The 18,094-nt window shown below is 42.0% G+C and overlaps 1 protein-coding gene across 1 annotated transcript in view; it reads left to right on the top strand.

The window, feature by feature from the left end:
* The window catches only part of LOC146799059 (alpha-1-antitrypsin-like), a 119,361-nt gene that overhangs the window by 86,627 nt on the left and 14,640 nt on the right, over positions 1-18,094 (top strand). Inside the window, exon 4 of the mRNA XM_085626465.1 lies at positions 6,486-6,633. Within this exon, the coding sequence (XP_085482591.1) occupies positions 6,486-6,633 (148 nt within the window). The remainder of the gene's footprint in view (positions 1-6,485; positions 6,634-18,094) is intronic.

Raw genomic sequence — 18,094 nt, forward strand, 5'->3', positions numbered from 1 at the left:
CCTTCCTCCTCAATGAAAGAATTCTTTTAACATAATAAAACATGCTATTTGACCTCTACAGCTAACAACTAATAAACAACATCACCTGGCACACCGTCCTTTAGTTAGACCACTGTGTGGGTAAATTGTTTAAAAAATGGCCAATACATTGGTCCTTTCAAGCCAGCTCACATAATTAACCCTGTTCCTGACCCTCACCTACTGATAAGTGGATAGGGCAAGGAAGGGCAAGGAGTGGACACTACAGAAAGTCAATCCACCGCGTGGAACCTATCTTTACTTTCTTTCTGTACTGCTGGCTTCATGACTCTTGAGACCAAGTATGGTGAGGGTAGCACCAGGTATATGAAACGGCAAGTCGCAGCTGTTCCACCTTGCCTCCTGTTTAACATTAATAAGATGGGGAAGCAGTGGAGGTAACTTTAGACTAATTACCCATTCAATCAATAGCCTCTAGGAAGAGACTTTCGAAGGATGTGCTATTTCTGATGTTGTATTATGTGGGTATGCATGAGATAGGTGCTATGTAGCAGTCACAACATAAATATTGCAGGAGTAATTTAAGCCTTGGAGATTCCGTTCCACGTAAACGGTGACTGTTGAGGAAACAGCACAGTTGGCTCCTCCTTTCACTCGTTAGCTCTGTTGTTTTTACAGATGCTTTTCTCTGACATGGAGAGGTAGCAGAGGTATAATCAGAGGAGAATGAATCACTTGTCCTGTGGGTACCAGGGTCAGGGGTTCTGATCGCCTTAAAAACCCTCATTCACTAAATAACCGTGTGTGCGGTATATCTTGGTTCTTTGCAGGAGTGGTTACATGAAAAGCATCATCATTGGGTTTTGGTTCTGCTTTCCTCCACATGGAGGAGGACCGACTGGTATTTACAGTAGTGATTAGAGAACGTGAAAGGGAAGGTGTAGTGTCATTAAAATTTCCTCCATCTGTCGATCCAATTTTTATTCTTATGTCGCAGATGGGGCAAATGATAAAAACAGAGGGATGGTGCGGTGCTAGAGGGGTTACTGTTCTATTGCACCTGGTTGTGGCTGGTCGACATATTTCGGCCCATGTGTGCCCAGTAGGGTCTGGGGGCTTTCTTCAGGACCAAGGAACGCACGTCGTTGTGTAGTAATGTGCAGAGGTAAGTAGTGCACTTACCCTTCTTCCTAAGTGAACGTATTCGGTCACTTACTTGTTGTAGATGTGACTGTGTCTGCAACTTATGAGGAGGGAAACTGACCTCCGTCGGGCGACAGGCGCTGAGACTCTCTTGTGAGTCTTGAAAAAAACTGGTGCTGGTGCCATCTACTGTGCCCCGGTCTTAAACTGCACAAACCAGAGATCTTAAGGTGAAACATTGAGGTACTTTGTGCATTGTGCACCCTTTATATTTCGATTTAAATAATCATCCAGTACTCGTCTATTGAGCGCATTGCTGCAAAGTAATCACATGAAATGGATTATAATTGCAGTCATACACTTTTCTATCTCTTTTAGCTTGTTGACACTCTAATGTAACAGTGCTTCAAGTGGGATTAAAAGATGGGGTGGTCTCTGAATGGGCCGTGGCAACAGAAGTGTAAGTAGGAAATCATTCCAATAGATTTGTCCCATATGATTAACAGTGTGGCTTATAACGTGTGAACTAGAATCATATTTTTCCCACAGCTTGTCTCCTATTATTTGTATGTCTCCCTGGGTCTTCTGGTAATACATCCAAACATATCACACAACAAGCATACACCTGAAACAAGCCAGTCCTATAGCCTTTGCCGGTGCTTGGTAATTATATCAGATAAATGTGTACCGACAATGCTAATGTTGTGAATTATTAGATTAGCAAATGAACATTATTATGATCTGTGGAATAGGTGGTGGTTTTCAGACTGTCTCTATCACTCTCATTTTCTCCTTGGCACCACTTTTTTGCAGGTGTTCCCTATTCTCTTTACACCCTTTTCTTTCCCCAACATCTTTCTGAAAGTCTTCATCAGCATGTCTCGGTTATCATCCTCTTCCTCTACATCATCGTCTTGTCACTCTGTCCTTCTGTGTGTACTTCCTTGTGTCACCTCCCTTTCACCATGCCCTCTTTTTCTCTCCTTTGTAAACATTTCATTTCCTTTTACTATTGTGCTAACAACATTTTTACACCTTCATATACCTCCTTCAAACTCTTACACATAAAATGGTAATTATAGTTGGCACACATATGACCATCGCTCTCAGCACTCTGCACAGAGGCCAAGGATTGAATGGGCATGTACTCTTAATACTTTTATGACCCGGTAACATGCACTGTGATAAACACTGTGTTTAGGTGAAGCTCAAGATCGTGGCCTGTCATGAACATCCACCCACAATTGACACAGACACTTAGAAGTAAATCACAGTGCGAATTGTACAAGACTCAAATGTTGCATGAAAAACAAAATATGGAAGCGCAAAAAGTGGCGATAGCAAATAGTTTTAGGGAAAGCAAGATGAAGTAAAACCAGAAATATAAAAGGGACTGAATCGTTAACATGGATTGCTTTAAGGGTTTTTACAATGCTGTGAGTTCCCTTTAGAGCTCAATTAGTTTTATCTTCTTTTAGCCTCACTGCACGTTGTAGGCTGCTTTGCTTTGCACACATTACACACATCACATTTGTTGTTGTGCCACAATATTATTTTAGAAATACACTCTAAATGGTTTTATTATTTAGTTCTTCTTTCTGGGACTGAGTCTGAACATTTAGTACAAGGTTGAACAACACCATGCCCTGTTTTTTCTGTGACCGGTTAGCAACATAGTTTGGCATTTAGACACAACACAGAGGAACATCTGTTGTTTTCAAGTGAGACACCTCCTATCATTCACACCAAGACTTGCCTTTTGAAAACTGGGAGGAGGATTCTTGCAAGGAAAAGGTCCCCGGACTATCGAGTTAGCTTTACTCAGCCTGTGATGCAGGCCACCTAACTACAAATGCCAGGTCTAGGGGCTAGTTCTAATCCCAGAGATCTCTGATATATCACTGGGCTCATGTAGTGGGGATAGGCTTAGGCAGATATATCATTCGCAATGGTGGGGATTTGCATTGAATACAGTTTACCCGTAATGCTATTTACTTTGCTCAGTTGCATATGTTTTCTAAGTGAAACACAGATGCTTCATAATAAAGCAGGAAAGTTTCAATAAATATTGTAAACTTTCCACTTGTCTTTCTTTTGTTTAATATGGACATGCATGAGTGAGAAAATGAAAGATGATGATCTGTTTCCACAGTTTCCCTGTGGACTATAGAGATGTGTTCTGGGGTGCCAATTCACCTGTATCTCTGGGAAGGTTAGGAGGCTAGGTAAGGCACTATGAGCTAGTCGGATTTGGGCCCATAGGTACTGATGTGGAATGGAGACTCCATGGTTTATTTACAAGCCCCTTGCGCTGCCGGTGCGTCACTTTTAATATGGGAAAAAGAGATGCACCTGGTGCGTAAGGGGCTTGTAAACAAGCTCCTCAGTCCCTACATTCTGATGTCCTGTGGTCCCAGGCATAACTATGTTTCCAAACAGAATCCCTGCAACAACAATATTGAAAGGAGCAAAAAAGCTATGAAATCTGTTAGGTACAATTACATTACAAGTCCACAAAAGAAAAGAGGGCCCCTGTGGCCGGAATAGAGAGGCAGGGAAACTGCAAAACACAAAACCAAGAAAACCTTCCTGCTCTGATAAACAAGAGGGGAATGCCTCAAAAAAGAATTTGAAAAGTGCTGGAAAGTCGCAATAGATCCTTGTCAGTAGGACAACATCAAACAATATAATGTCAGGAATCCAACACCCATTTATTAAAGAATATTCTATTTGGACATGATACTGTCACAGTTTTAGACAACTCAAATTGTGTCAATTTAAATCACAAACCGTAATATGCTTTACCCTTATGGTGTGCATTTTCCTTCTCTCCCTAATAGTCCATTGTTGTTTTTTTTCTGCGGCTATCTTGGGCCTTTTTTATATTATCGTGGCTTTGGACTATAAGGCTTTCTGTGCGTTAGTACGAGTGACTCTTCTTTTTGCTTATAAACACTAGCGTTTACTATATTTTTCCTCATTTTATGTGCTTATTATGTGTTGAGAGGTTGGTGTGCCCATTCATTATTTCTATTTTTTCTGGTACACTTGGCTCTTGTCCCTGTGAGCCCCATACTACTTAGAGCTCTGTTTTCTTTTCACTGGGTAGTGTCATGTTATTTTCATTTATGTGTCTTTTTTGAGGCATTCCCCTCCTGTTTCTCAGAGCAGGCAGATTTTCTTGGTTTTGTGTTTTGCATTTGCATTACAATGCATTTCACTCCAGGAAGGTGAGTAAGCAGCTTTGCAGACAATTGTCTGAACCCTGGGTTACACTTCCCTCCTTAAGTGTTCTCTTTCCAGTTGTTATGGAGCAGGAGTGCTGCTGCCGTACCAGCAAGATCCTTTGTAGTGCCCACCAAGAACAAGCATTGGCAAAGACAATAGGTCTGGCGCTGACCGCTAGTCGTCAGGCAATTCTTGTTTAGTAAGGTTTTTAAAAAACGTAGTTTTTTTAGGAGTACACTGGCCCTCATCCATCTCAAAAGAAAAAAATATTTTGCACCAGGCAAAAAATATTTTTAAATAAAAAACACACACATTACCATAGCACTCCCTGTAACTCAAGATAGCTACTTAAAAGTCAGTCAGTCAGTCTGGCCTTGGCTGCAGGAAGAAATCGAGATGAAAAGATAGAAGGAGATAGAGAGAAGTAGAGAGGGAAGAGAAAGACAAAAAAGAAGAAAGAAAAATAATGATTGAAGAAAGGAAAGAGAAAGAAAGAGAAAGAAAGAAGAAAAAGAAAGAAGTAAAGCAAGGAGGAAAGAAAGAAGTCAGAAAGAAAATAAGAAGAGAGAAAAAAGTAAAAAGAGGATAACAATACAGTTTCAAAGGGACACAGTCAGGTTTACTGTGAAATAGCAGCAGTCAGAAAAATAGAACACTTCAAAAGGAATTCACGACAGTATTGGCAGGAAATGGGATCAGATAAAGATGGAATGTGCATCAGAAGCATACTGCTACCACACTAGTCTTTAAACACAAAGACAACATTAAGGAAAAACTAAAATATTGACACCGAAGGGAACTAGCTTGTGTGCTGATGTGCTCCTTGTAAGAGAGCAAAATGCAGTCACTCAAAATGACTTAAGTATGCTGACCCACTGCCCCATGCTATAAGTAGTAAAGAGCCGGAGCAAAATATGAATGACACACAACAGAACAACAGATAAAGAGAGATGGCTGAAAGCCCCTATATGTAAGTATATTATACATACTTTAATAAAATCAAACAGTCTTGCCTAAAACTAGACCTAAACACGAGATGAAGAGGTGATTTTGGCATTATGGCCAGAGCTGCTGCCTTTGGAATCGGGAAAAGTGGTTTGAGTCTTGATGTCGGCTCAACATTCTGTGTTTCTGGGCAAATCATTGAACCTTGATGAGACAAAAAAAAAGAGTTAACATGATCTTGTGTAATTTAACTGGTGCTCATGTAAAGCGCCGTAATACCTTTGGGGCGAATCTGCGTTATATAAAACTGCAAAAATTAGAGAAAGCTTTCCATTTTGCTACTGCTTTAAAACATTTGAGAAGTCTTTTTCTTGATGCATGCTCCAGCAGAGACCCTGTATGCTGGGACAGAGTAGGGTGTGCATGGGCGTGCATGTGTGCACCCTACAGGGAACATAGCTCAGAATGAGTGGTACCCATGATTCAGGCACATCACCTGGACCCCTACAAAATGTAGCCTTTCAGAGACTTGGGACTAGGGGTGAGCTGAACCTGCAGATCTTCAATCTGTGGAATTCCACAGATTTACTAACAAAACAAAACTCCTCCAGCTTCCGCAGAGTGGCGGGCATGTGCACATCGTACTGCTCGCGCTGTGATTTAGTGGCGGTAGCATGTTCCAGGCTAAAAAATAAGCAAGAACAGCACTAATCGGTACATAAGAGTGAATGGTCATTCAATTAGATCTTTACTGCCACTCACGTATCTACTCAAGAAACAGTCCTCTGATAGTGACTACGCCTGTGACTGCCTGTGTTGGGATATCTCTCTGTAAGTCCTCCTAGCAAACAGAAATCGCGCGAGGGGATGCCAAACTTCGCTTGCGCTCACTCCCCAGCCTCCCAGGTGTTAATATTCTGCCATGCGGCATTTGGCAGAAACTGTCTGGAACTCCGTGCTACAAGAGTAATGCAAAAAATTCTGCCAATTCCGTGAGCAGAACGACATTTTCCAGCTGGGCCCACTACAGACCTGCTTATTTCAAATATCTTGCAGCCATATATATTTAAGGTAATTAAAACATTTCTCCTTTCCAACCTCACCCAACGGATGCTTACGTTTTCCAAAATGCCAATTGATGTTGAATATAGAGGCTCACATGTAATTAAAACCTTTTCATTTTTTAACAGTGTTTTCAGCTTACACCTGCCGAAGTTTTCAACCTCAACGACAAGCGACCTAATGGAGGTGCTTATGAAACTTGGCATCACTGAAGTCTTCTCTGACATGGCAAATCTCTCTGGAATTACCGGACATAATAACTTGAAGGCATCCAAAGTAAGATTTTCCAACAACAGTTATTCTTTGTCATGGAAGAATATTTTTTTTATTTTACATTTTGCCTGGTACTTGTTAAAACCGAGTCAATGGACTAAATATAAATACTTCAAATGTTGGTCGAATGGTACTGAGAGGAGTATTTACAAATGACATTTTGTATTTTTTTGCAAGTCACAGGTCGCTATTTCAACAATGTTACCTCAGCCCTTCAGAATCCTTCTTAGGAAGCTACATGAGTATCATGAAGTATCATTAAGTAAGGTGATAATAATAAGATACATTTTGCTCAGTACAAATCATCACATATATGTGGTAGAAGGGAAAACATATGCAAATATGTTTATTATAAACATAAGTTTATGTGTAAGAATGCAATATATGTCACTTGTACAATTTGAGGCTGTAAACAACAAGACTATATAATTGAGTTTTAGTCACAATTGACAACATAGTGGGGTATAGATACATGGGTGTGAGTTAATTTCCTTAAGTGAGGTACTGTTATTATAAAAAAATAATCTGCCACCATTGTGGGCCCCCCCCTTACCTAAGGATTGATAAAGGTGGATATGTGATGATTGCAGTACAAGCTGAACTTTAAGTGCATTGTGAAAAAGACAGCTTAAGTGTTTACAAAGTATCTTGCCCTCTTGAGGTGCATGCACAATTTCAGTTCTGCAGTATGATCCAGGAATACTCAGAGTCATCTTCTTTAATTTAATTAATTTAATTGTGGGTTTATATAGCGCTAGAATCGACTCCCGGAGGAGTATCTCCACGCTTTGACCACTGGGGAACCCGTCCTGGCTCACCCTGAGAGATGGTCCCTAATGGGTATCTCTAAGGTGCGACCAAGCATCCCCGGCGGTCTGGGGGGGCCGTTGTGAAGATGAGGCAAGCTAATGCCCAGAGTTGCCGAGTGTGGTCCCTGACTGGAGTAGGCACCGAGGCGAGAATTATCGAGTCCGCTGACCCTGGTCCAAGACCCTGCCGCGTCGGGAATCGAACCCTGGTCCCGGGCCGTCCTCTGCTTACGGGTCTGCCACCTCTAACCAGTGAGCCACACCTCTCCACTTTGGACTTGGTATCCCATTAGACGCCACTGCAGTTAGACTGTCTTGGTTATTTGTGAACCCATCACGTGCTACATGCAGTTAGTCTTGAGGAAATGTTGTACTGCTCACATCTGTGCTCCATTTGTTCAGATAAAATGAGCCAAAATGAAAATCCAGAGATGTGAGGGAATTTAAAAAATGCATTGATTAGGGCAGGCTCTATTATTTCATTTAGTATACTCTGTAAATCAAAACAGAAGTTATTTTATTTTTTATAAGTTAGAGATCAGTTGATAGTCCAAGGCAGCTACTACTGATTTTGAAGTTTAACTAAATAGAGACGACAATTCTTGAACTGTAAATGCCAGTTTAGCACCGGTTCTACCCACACAAGTAAACTACGTTGTATATATTCCATCAAGGTCAATTAGATCTACATGAGTGTGACTTTTGATCATCCCACAAATTCATAAAGTTTACTTAGATGGGTTTTCCTATTTAACCACCAAGCAGCGGTAAAAATTGCCGCTCAAGTCCATCTATTGGTCTATCATCTTCATTATAGGAAATACCTGAAGATGTATTTTTACTAGAATACAGGATAACATGCTTTATATAGTGGTCATTTAGATAGAAAGAAAGTTGCAGGGTGACACCTGGGGTATTTTAACATTCAACAAATTAAAAATAATAATCTTTAGGTGAATATGAACTTTGAGTTCTTCAACAGTAAATAATGTTACAAACACTAGTTCCAACCAGACAAATATGAACATAGAGCAGTGTTGAAAGAGACTTTTGGTTTGTTGGTGAAAGGATTTTGTCATCACATGTGTGTCTTGAGTAGTTTCCATCATGAAACATGAACAAGTTATCCCTTAGCCCTTTTGCAACAGATAGATTTGATATTCTATTATTAGATGTATCACTCTCTGGGCAGATAAATTCACAGGAGAATGGGTTGCCTTCATTTTCCGCATGTTTTGGAAGTCCTGCTGTAGACAGCTATGTATTATTGCATACAGATACTTAGAGTGGGATTTGCATGGGCTCCTCAGATTTCGTGTCTCTTTGGATTCCCTGCTTCTGATTGTATAGCTTTCCTCTTTCTTTGCTCATCCCCTGTGGAACATTTGGGCCTTGTGTGAGTCCCAAAGAACACTGACCCTGGAATAAAGATAAACTAAGTAAAATAAAGCTTATTCCAGACAAGGTACAAAGTCAAAATCATGAAGGTTTATTTAACATTCAAAATTGTTACAGAAAGCAATAATGAAATTAGTTAGTCATTTCAAATCAAAATGAATTTTCAAAATGCAAAAAATGTGAATTGGCATAAGACTCAGTTTCTATTCTAGTTAAGTAGACATAACCAGATTTGGTCAAGTAAAAGGCAAAATAATGTATTAGCAAGAGTACCGACATGGAGTCTGCCTTTGCAGAGAACAAGAGTACCTAAAATGTATTGCATCACAAAGCAGACCAATATGGAGGCTGCTCTTCTATGTATAAGGGAAAGCTTGATGGCAAACATCCCCAAAAAAGCATGTAATATAATTTTTCAAACAGACAAATGCCACTATCAACACGGTATAAAATAAATGTTACATCACAATATTCAGTGGTAAAACAGAAAGTACATCACATGGAAATTTACTGTTGTGCTAGTACTAATTAATCGTCCTGTATTACGCTGCACAAGAGAAAACAAAGGCACATTTAATATATGTACACAAACTCCTGTAGCCAGGGAAAGTGGCCTTGTAAAGATACAGTCTAGCTCTGCTCCTTCCTTCAGAATGTCGGAATAAGAAGAATTGATTTCTTGATGTACAACAAAAATAAGCCCTTAAACTACTTAAAATACGGTATTAAACAAATATTTTCAAGTAGAGCTAAATGGAAGTGAAATTATGGCCAAGTCTTGTCAACTTAAAACGTTTTGTTATGTCAAATACAGCTCAATTATATTATTTATATTATTTAGAACCTATTCATGGTAACCCCTTCCATGCGCGGGGAATTCCCGCGCTGTGCGGGGGTTTCTCTTAGTGGGCGGGGATTCGGACGGCCGGGAGCCGTCGTGCGCACACGCCCACCGTGACACGTGACGGCTCCCGACCATCCTGCGCATGGAAGAGGTTAACTAAACACAATATTTATTAATTCAAAATTAATTTTGACAATAAAGTATATGGGTAACAAAATCAAACAGGACTATTATGAGACCTCGCAGAAAAATACTTAAATTTTGTCAGAAATCATCCCTTACCCATAGTAACTATTTATAGCAGCATCATTCCTGCTCTGCAGCCAGTCATTTAATCCTAGAATTAAGAAAGTGATCTTCAAAATAATTCCTTTAATGTAATGAGGGATTCGGGAACCTCTACAAGTTGTGTACATGTACCCGTACTGGTGCCATAGGATGATGGGCTGTGCTGCACAGCACAGAGCAAAGCGTCAGTTTTATGTGTCTCAAGTGTGTAAAGATGAATTTATTTAACCCATTATTTTTCTGAGTTAGTTGTGTTTTTGTCAGATAGCACATCCCAGAACCTGCTCAGTGTATTCGAGCTGTACTATCTAAAAATAAAGCACTAAGGACATGATTACAATGACGGTGGGACCGCCACCGACAACCTGTTGGGCGGTCTCATTTACGAAAGGATGGCGGTCAGACAAAAGTCCAACCGCCATCCTAATCAGCAACTAAGTCAGAGCAATATTGGGTGAAAATGAATTCCCTTTACTTATTTCAGGTGAATAAAAGAGATGTATAACTCTGCACCAGGAAAACCCATCATGTTACGGCCCGGTATGCATACATAACTGGGGTGGTATCATGATCCCTTTTTAGGTTGAACATTCAAGACCTTTTGTAGATACTTTAGTATATACTTATATGTGTATGTTCTTTGTGGGCTCTGGCGATCAGCGCTAGGACTTGTCTGCTTCTGCTTAGGGACTTTTTTTCAGTTCAACTGCCTCTATTTAACAGTCTTGATAGACCAGTAGAGGTCAGTAAAATGCCAGAATTGCTTTCTGCATGTTCAACTGCCTCTATTTAATAGTCTTGATAGAAAACGACCAGTAGAGGTCAGTAAAATACCAGAATTTCTTTCTGTTGAGGGACTTTCTTTTTTTAATTTTTCTGGCAACTGCCTCTATTTAGGTGCCAATTACGATCCGGTAAAAACCGGGTACGAACCGTCGGTCGGAGCGTATTCTCCGTCCGACTCGTACCCGGTCGTAAAACATTACAAACATGGAATTACGATTCGCACGGAAACACCATTTCCGTACGAATCGTAAAAAACACCGACCAACGAAAATATGCATACGAATGTGATCCGGGAATGCTGCGACGTGACGTCGGGACGCTTCCAGGCAGCGTTTCACGACCCAGGAATTACGATTCGAACCGACAGCAGTCCGGACGGCAATATTTTTACGGCACCCAAAAAGTGTCGGAAATGCGAAGTACGGCGCGAAACGACCAGAGTAGGTGGCCCGGTAAGCGCCGTACCCCACCCCCAGCCCCCGCATGTACGCGCCATACCCCCCCAGCCCCCGCATGTACGCGCCGTACCCCCCCAGCCCCCGCATGTACGCGCCGTACCCCCCGTGTATGTACACCCGAGTACGTGTCGAACCCCCCCGTGTATGTACACCCGAGTACGTGTCGAACCCCCCGTGTATGTACACCTGAGTACATGTCGAACCCCCCGTGAATGTACACCCGAGTACGTGTCGAACCCCCCCGTGTATGTACACCCGAGTACGTGTTGAACCCCCCCGTGTATGTACACCCGAGTACGTGTCGAACCCCCCGTGTATGTACACCTGAGTACATGTCGAACCCCCCGTGTATGTACACCCGAGTACGTGTCGAACCCCCCCGTGTATGTACACCCGTGTACGTTTGAGTCGTACCCCCACCCGTGTATGTATGGTGCGTACCCCCAGCGCGTCGCTGGGGGTACGCACCGTACATACACGGTCGGACTTCGCTTTTCACGTTTGTACGGTAACTCGTCCGAGGACGTGTCGGACACTTTTTCCGACCCGAGGACGTGTGGGGAATTATTCCCAATGCGACTCGTATGGGCTTTTTACCGTGCGAATCGTGATTGCCAGTTTGTACGGCACTTGTACGATTCGTACGGTAAAAAGACCGGATACGAGTCGTACGGGAATTTATTTTACCGGATCGTAATTGGCACCCAAACCTTCTTGATAGAAAACGACCAGCAGAGGTCAGTAAAATACCAGAATCACTTCTAGCATTCTATAGATTCCAGTCCATAGAAATTGTCTTTCACAAGCACCTGTAGACAATATTATTTTTTTCAAATCTTGTATTTTTAGTGAAATGACCACCGAAGGCCCTTATTTTATATTAAAAACAGAGCTTCGGACTATACCATTTCCCGCTGAGAGGCAATATTTCTCTCCATGTGTTCCCATACCTGGCGTGTCACGCAGTTTTGTGCCTCGTTTCCCTCCATGTTAAAGAACAGTAGATGTTTCAGCACCCAGGCTAATGTGCTGCATACCTAAATGCATCCCAAAGGCGAGACTGATTGCATTGCAAATGCTTGTTTTGCACTGCACTGGGTGCAGAAGGGATCAGTGGTTTTTTTTTGGGTGTCTAGCGCATACATTAATTAAAATATCTTCACATTTTTGTTTTGCTGGCAACAAATCTTAGAACCATATTGCAGTAATTGCCTCTTTGTGTTTCAGAGCCCTTCTGTCAGCAGAGCATTCACTAACTCAGAGATATTACGAGTTAATGTATGCATTAGGGATGCCAAAATTATTTCTTCTGTGCACGCTCACCACAAAAAACAGGATCATGATACTGCCTTGGGTGTTTTATATTATGTTTATTGTAGTGATATTGTTGGTGAATGGAGGTGGGCTGATGGTATTATTTTCTTCAGCTGACTGTAAATCAAACATTAGTTACTTCAGTTGCGAGATCAGTTGGGAGTAAAAAAAAGTAGCATGCAAGGGGTGGGTGGGGCAGAATGCAGAGTACACTTCTTCAACAGATGAAAAACTAATTTCAGTATAAGGACGTACATAAAGGACGCTTTTGGTCTTTTCTATGGGGCTAATCAATAAAAAGCAGGTTTAGGGTGCTTATTTTTTTACCAGACTGGCAATGTTACAGCACAAAGCTTCCCCACACTGGTCTGCAAATGATGATATATGCTAGCTTTAAAGGAGCCTTTTTTCAGGCTTACTGGCCCTGATTCTGAAAACAATTAGTAAATCCGCACCCTCAGATTCACGGTTTTGCATTGGTATAGATTTACTAATTTGACAACTTCACAAACCTGCTTGTTTTGCCTTCAAGAAGAGATATGTGTGCAGTGTAGCCTGTGATAGAAATCAAGCAAGGGCTGATGGACTTGCACATTTTTCTCTTGTTTCACTCATCAGCAAATTATTTTTTGTTTGTGGCACAACCCTCTTCTCCTCCTGCTACACCACAATAAAACTGAATTGGGTATCATTAGTATACATACACAATTGTGTCTTAGTCCCGTGAGCTGGGGGTATATATATCAAAGAGTAGCTATGGAGGGCGTGGCCACGCTCTGCATGTAGTAGGCAGCAGGATCTCTAAGCTCCTTTCCACCTCCGGAGCCTGGACCCTCTCTGGAGCACCCCCAACTGTTGTAGAGCATCTTCACCATCATCCACACTGCAGAACTGGAATTCTGGGCCACAAAGGGGCTTTATTGAGAGGCCAAAGGTGGTGTAGCTTGTGCCACCGCCATCTTGAAGGCGGCATCCAGCTTTCATCACCACTGCGCCTGCCCGGGCTCCTGCATGAGCTATCTGCATGACTGCCCTAATGACTGCAACCTTAATTTAGTGCTGAAACACTGACAGTAAGCCTGTGGGGCTCCTTGGGAGTGACTTAGTGCTTCTGTTGCTGCCCACTCCTGAGTACTGTTGTGACAGGACTGGCCTTGATTGTGCCTGGTTGATTGAGGAGGGTTAAGCAGGTGAAGCTGCTGGTCTGGGGATGGCACTTGCCTCTTGTCTCTGCTTTGGCTGACTAGACCCACATGTGGCAACCCCCAACCAATGCCAGCAAACACTGACTTGTACCTTGCAGGCTAGTGGCTGCCCAGGAGCTCTGTCATTTTGAGAGCAACACTTGGCCTGAGAAACTAGGTCTAAGTTCTCTGCCTTGCTTATCCAGGGTCCCAGCACAGACTTTCACTGGAGGCACTTCAGTAGTACTCAGCCCTCCTGCTGCATTGCTCTAATCAACATTAATGAATGCTGACAAAAAAATCTAATTAAATCAGTGTGAATATAGTGCCTTCAAGGCCTAGGGGTTTCTAGAGCCCAATCTACTCAGTCACATCTACGCAGAACCAGACAGGTGTCCATTGAGGAGAGGCCAAGCAATAGCTTAGTTTTTTGGCAGCAGTCACTGATTCTACTCTCAATCCTAAAGCAGCACCAGGATTGATCTCTGGTATTACTCATTGCCATATGAATAGATTTGCTTCCCCGTTGGGTGGTGGAAAGTGGAATCAGTGTGGTCTGCACCACTAACAGCACTGAGTGAGTACAACAGGGGTATTGTCATAGCAACTGTATACAGCCCGAACCCCTTTTCTCATAGCTATTTCAAGAGGGCCCCTCTTAACATTGGTGGAATACTGCTGTACACATTTTCTATGGTTCCCCTCACCTAGTGCATTCTCAATGCCTCTTTGACACACATAGCTGAGCTACCCTTCTATGAGATAAGTAACTAAACTGTGCATTGCTGCCAACAGATCTTGAGGACACTATGTTGAATGAACACCCAGAAACCCTGCTTTGAAACTGTAGCCATACTTCCGCACTGGGACAAGCACCTTCCTCGAACCGTCCATAAAGACAAAATCTATCTGGCGATTTCCTTATCTTCTTGACCTAAGCAACGGCTTTATATTGTGACCCTGAAACCTCTGCATAATCTCTCACTAAATAGCACATAGTTAAAGGCAAGCCCCAAAAAGGGGGCTCAGAGACTGACATGTGGTATCGCATAACAGCATGTGAAAGGGCGAATAAACAAGATGATCCCCTAGGGTAGGAGTGGGACTATAGCAGCACACATCACCCAAGAATACATGCAATTCTTTTTGACCAAAGTCCGATCTGAAATAGGTTCTCTAAAGTCAGACTTCAAATCATGCCTACACGAATTCCAAAAGGGCATCAACAAACTAGGAAACCAAGTGGACAACCTTGAACGCCCTGTGGACACGCAAACAGAGGATCAAGAGATGCTCAGGCAAAGAGTACAAGCACTGGAAGAACACAATGCTGATTCTACACACAAAGCAAGAAGACCTAGAAAACTGAAGCACAGGTTGTCCGGCACTTATAACAGAGGGGATTATACTATAGATTTAATTTTTTCCAACTGCTTCGAGTGAGAAGTTGATAAATCACTCTGACTTATTTAGTCTGATCATTCCTTAGCATTTTTTCATGGATGCTATCTGGATCCTTTAAGAGAGTCTTCCAGCCTCCATTTTCAAAGTAACCTTGACACAAAATTACTGAGACTAAATTAATTAATGCTTTAGATTCAAGTGGGCTAAGGTGGCTTGGAATCTAATGTTACCGTATTCAGTACAACCTTACCACAAGCTACTGGTTCCTTTAAAAAAGGGTTCAAATAAAAGACAACATCCCTCTGCCTTTAGGTTTATTCTCTCGGTATAGGAGGAAAAGGACTTTAGAAGTACTTGAAAGGAAATTGAGAAATTCTTAGGAAATGGGGATTTTCTTATGATTTGGAAGCTAAGAGGGTAGACAAAGCGGTGTTGAAAGGTTACCATAAAAAGATTAGATCAGCTCAATCCGAGATTTAGGCTGGTGTGTTTGATATGTATAAGAATTGAGGTGATGACTTCTACAAGTCATCTTATAACCTGCTGCTTGCCAACAGAAATTTGGTACCTCCCAGACCTAATGCGACAGCCTCTCTGACTATTTCTGTAAAAAGGCGTCGGATATCAATACTTTGACATTGAAGTGAAGGAAGACATTTTATATCTGGATTCAAGTAATCGGATGGATCTAAAAGGGGCGGTGCTGTCAGAATTTAAAGTAATTTCTCCTACCAAGTCCAAAAGAGATATTCAGACAGCATTTTCTGGGCCTACTCTTGGCCCTTGTACTCCTCACGTATTGAAGTTAGTGACCTTCAACTGTGAACCAAGTAATCAATCATATGTTCAATCAGTCATTAAATACTGGCACGTTTCCCTCAGACTAGAAAAAAAGCTCAGGTTCTACCTTTTTTTAAGAAACCTAATGCCAATCCTGCTTTGTTGAACAAATCTACACCTATCTCTCTACTCCCAGCATTAGGCAAAATGCTGGAAAGACTGATAAACAAACAGCTCTCTAAATTTACTAGGATAAATGATGTTTTGCATCCTACTCAATCAGTCGTTTATTCTGGGCACAATACGAAGGCATCATTACTCAAGGTCTCAGAGTTACTAAAATCAATCTGGATCAGGGTATGAAAGCCCCTGTGATTCTTTTTGATCTCTCTGCGGCTTTCGATACTGTCTCCCATTACATCTTTCTACATTGTTTGGCGTCTGTTGGTATAGTTGGGAAAGCCAAGAAATGGCTAAATTGCCATCTAACTATTAGAGTTCAGGCATTTTTTATTTATCCCCTTTTAGTTCTGACTATAAAGAACTGGAATATGGTGTTCCTCAAGGTTCAGCTTTGAACCCAACTCTATGTAATATATATTTAGCACCACTGGCCAAATTAGTTGAGGATAGGGCCTGTTAGTGGTGGCATAAGAACTGTGTAAAGCTCAAATCTGAAAATTTGAGCTTATTTTCTTTTAACGTTTTACAATAGTGGACGACCACTTTTGGTGAACCTCTTCCTCTGGCAAAAGTGGTAAAGAATTTGTTAGTAAAGTTTGCTCAACAACTCTATTCCAAAGCCAAAATTAGTGCTGTGGCAGGGACCTGTTTTGGCACTTTGAAATATTTGAGAAACATTCTAGATATACTATCTGCTCAGTCTCAGAAGCCGATTCTAACAAGCTACTTACGCCTTCCAAAGACAAAGAGGTCTGGTATGCCCCAATCTCCAGGGAAAACAGCCTTTATAAAACAGCAAATACATTTCAGTGCATTTACCACACAGCTTTTACCAAGCATGCATTTCCATGCATACATTGTTTGGGTCATTTACCACACATACCATTACCACGCATGTTAAGTCTACTTAAGGTAAGTATATATATGTGTGTGTGTGTATATATATACATATATACAGACACACTTTAGGGTTTTGGAGTGGGTAGGGGTATAGGGTGGTAAGGATGTTTTAGGGTTTAGGGCAGGGTAAGTGTACTGGGTGGTAAGGGTATTTTTAGTGTTTAAGGGTAGATAAGGGTAATTAGTTGCAAGGGAATTTTTAGAATTTGGGGTGGGCAAGGGTATTGGGTTGTAAGGGTATGTGTAGGGTTTATGGCAGGGTAAGTGTATTGGATAGTAAGCATATTTTTGGATTTAGAGGTGGATGAGGGAAATCGGTGGAAAGGTCAATTTGAGGGTTTTAGGGGTGGGTAAGTGTTAGAAATGGGTTTTCCGGTTGGCTCAGGTATGCACCTAAGCCAGTCAGAATCCACCATTCTAGTCAGGGTAAGGGGATTACACGGCTAAATATAACCCCTGCTCACCACCTTGGTAGCTTGGCATGAGCAGTCAGGCTTACCCCAGGAGCAGTGTATAAAGCATTTGCAAATAACCAGCAGTAATACAGTGACAACACTACAAAATGACACCATTCCAGTTTTAGAAAACTATCCAAATTTAATCTGTATAAAACAAGACCCAAACGATAAAAATCCAACATGCAATGATCAAATATGAATAAAGCAAAAATATACTATATATACAGTTCCTTGAAGTTGATAGCTCTGTCCGGGACTATCACAGTGTTGTGAACAAATAAATCCAACAGTTCTGGATGGTCGCAGCGTCGCGGGTAAGCTACGGTGTCGGGGAGACCCGTAAAACAGTACCTTTGGAGATGCAGGGTGTTGGACCTTGCGGTGACCTCCAGAGGAGCTGCATTGCAGGCGTCGGTTCCAGAGGCGGTGCAAGAGTTGTCGGGCTCTTTAAGTCAGAAGCATTGCAGGTCGAACTCTGTGAGTTTAAAGTCAGGAGAGCCGGCGTTGGGCTACGGAGTGAAGCAGAGTTGTGGGACGGGCAGTGTCCTCAGGTCGTGGTTCAAGCAGTGGCTCGGTGACATTCATCCAGCGACGCCGGTGAGACTGGGTTTGTGGTGCGAAGTGGGGCGGTGCTTGTTGCTGGGCTGACAGGTCACGG

The sequence above is a fragment of the Triturus cristatus genome, chromosome 9, assembly GCF_964204655.1.
Source record: "Triturus cristatus chromosome 9, aTriCri1.1, whole genome shotgun sequence".
NCBI lineage: Eukaryota > Metazoa > Chordata > Amphibia > Caudata > Salamandridae > Triturus > Triturus cristatus.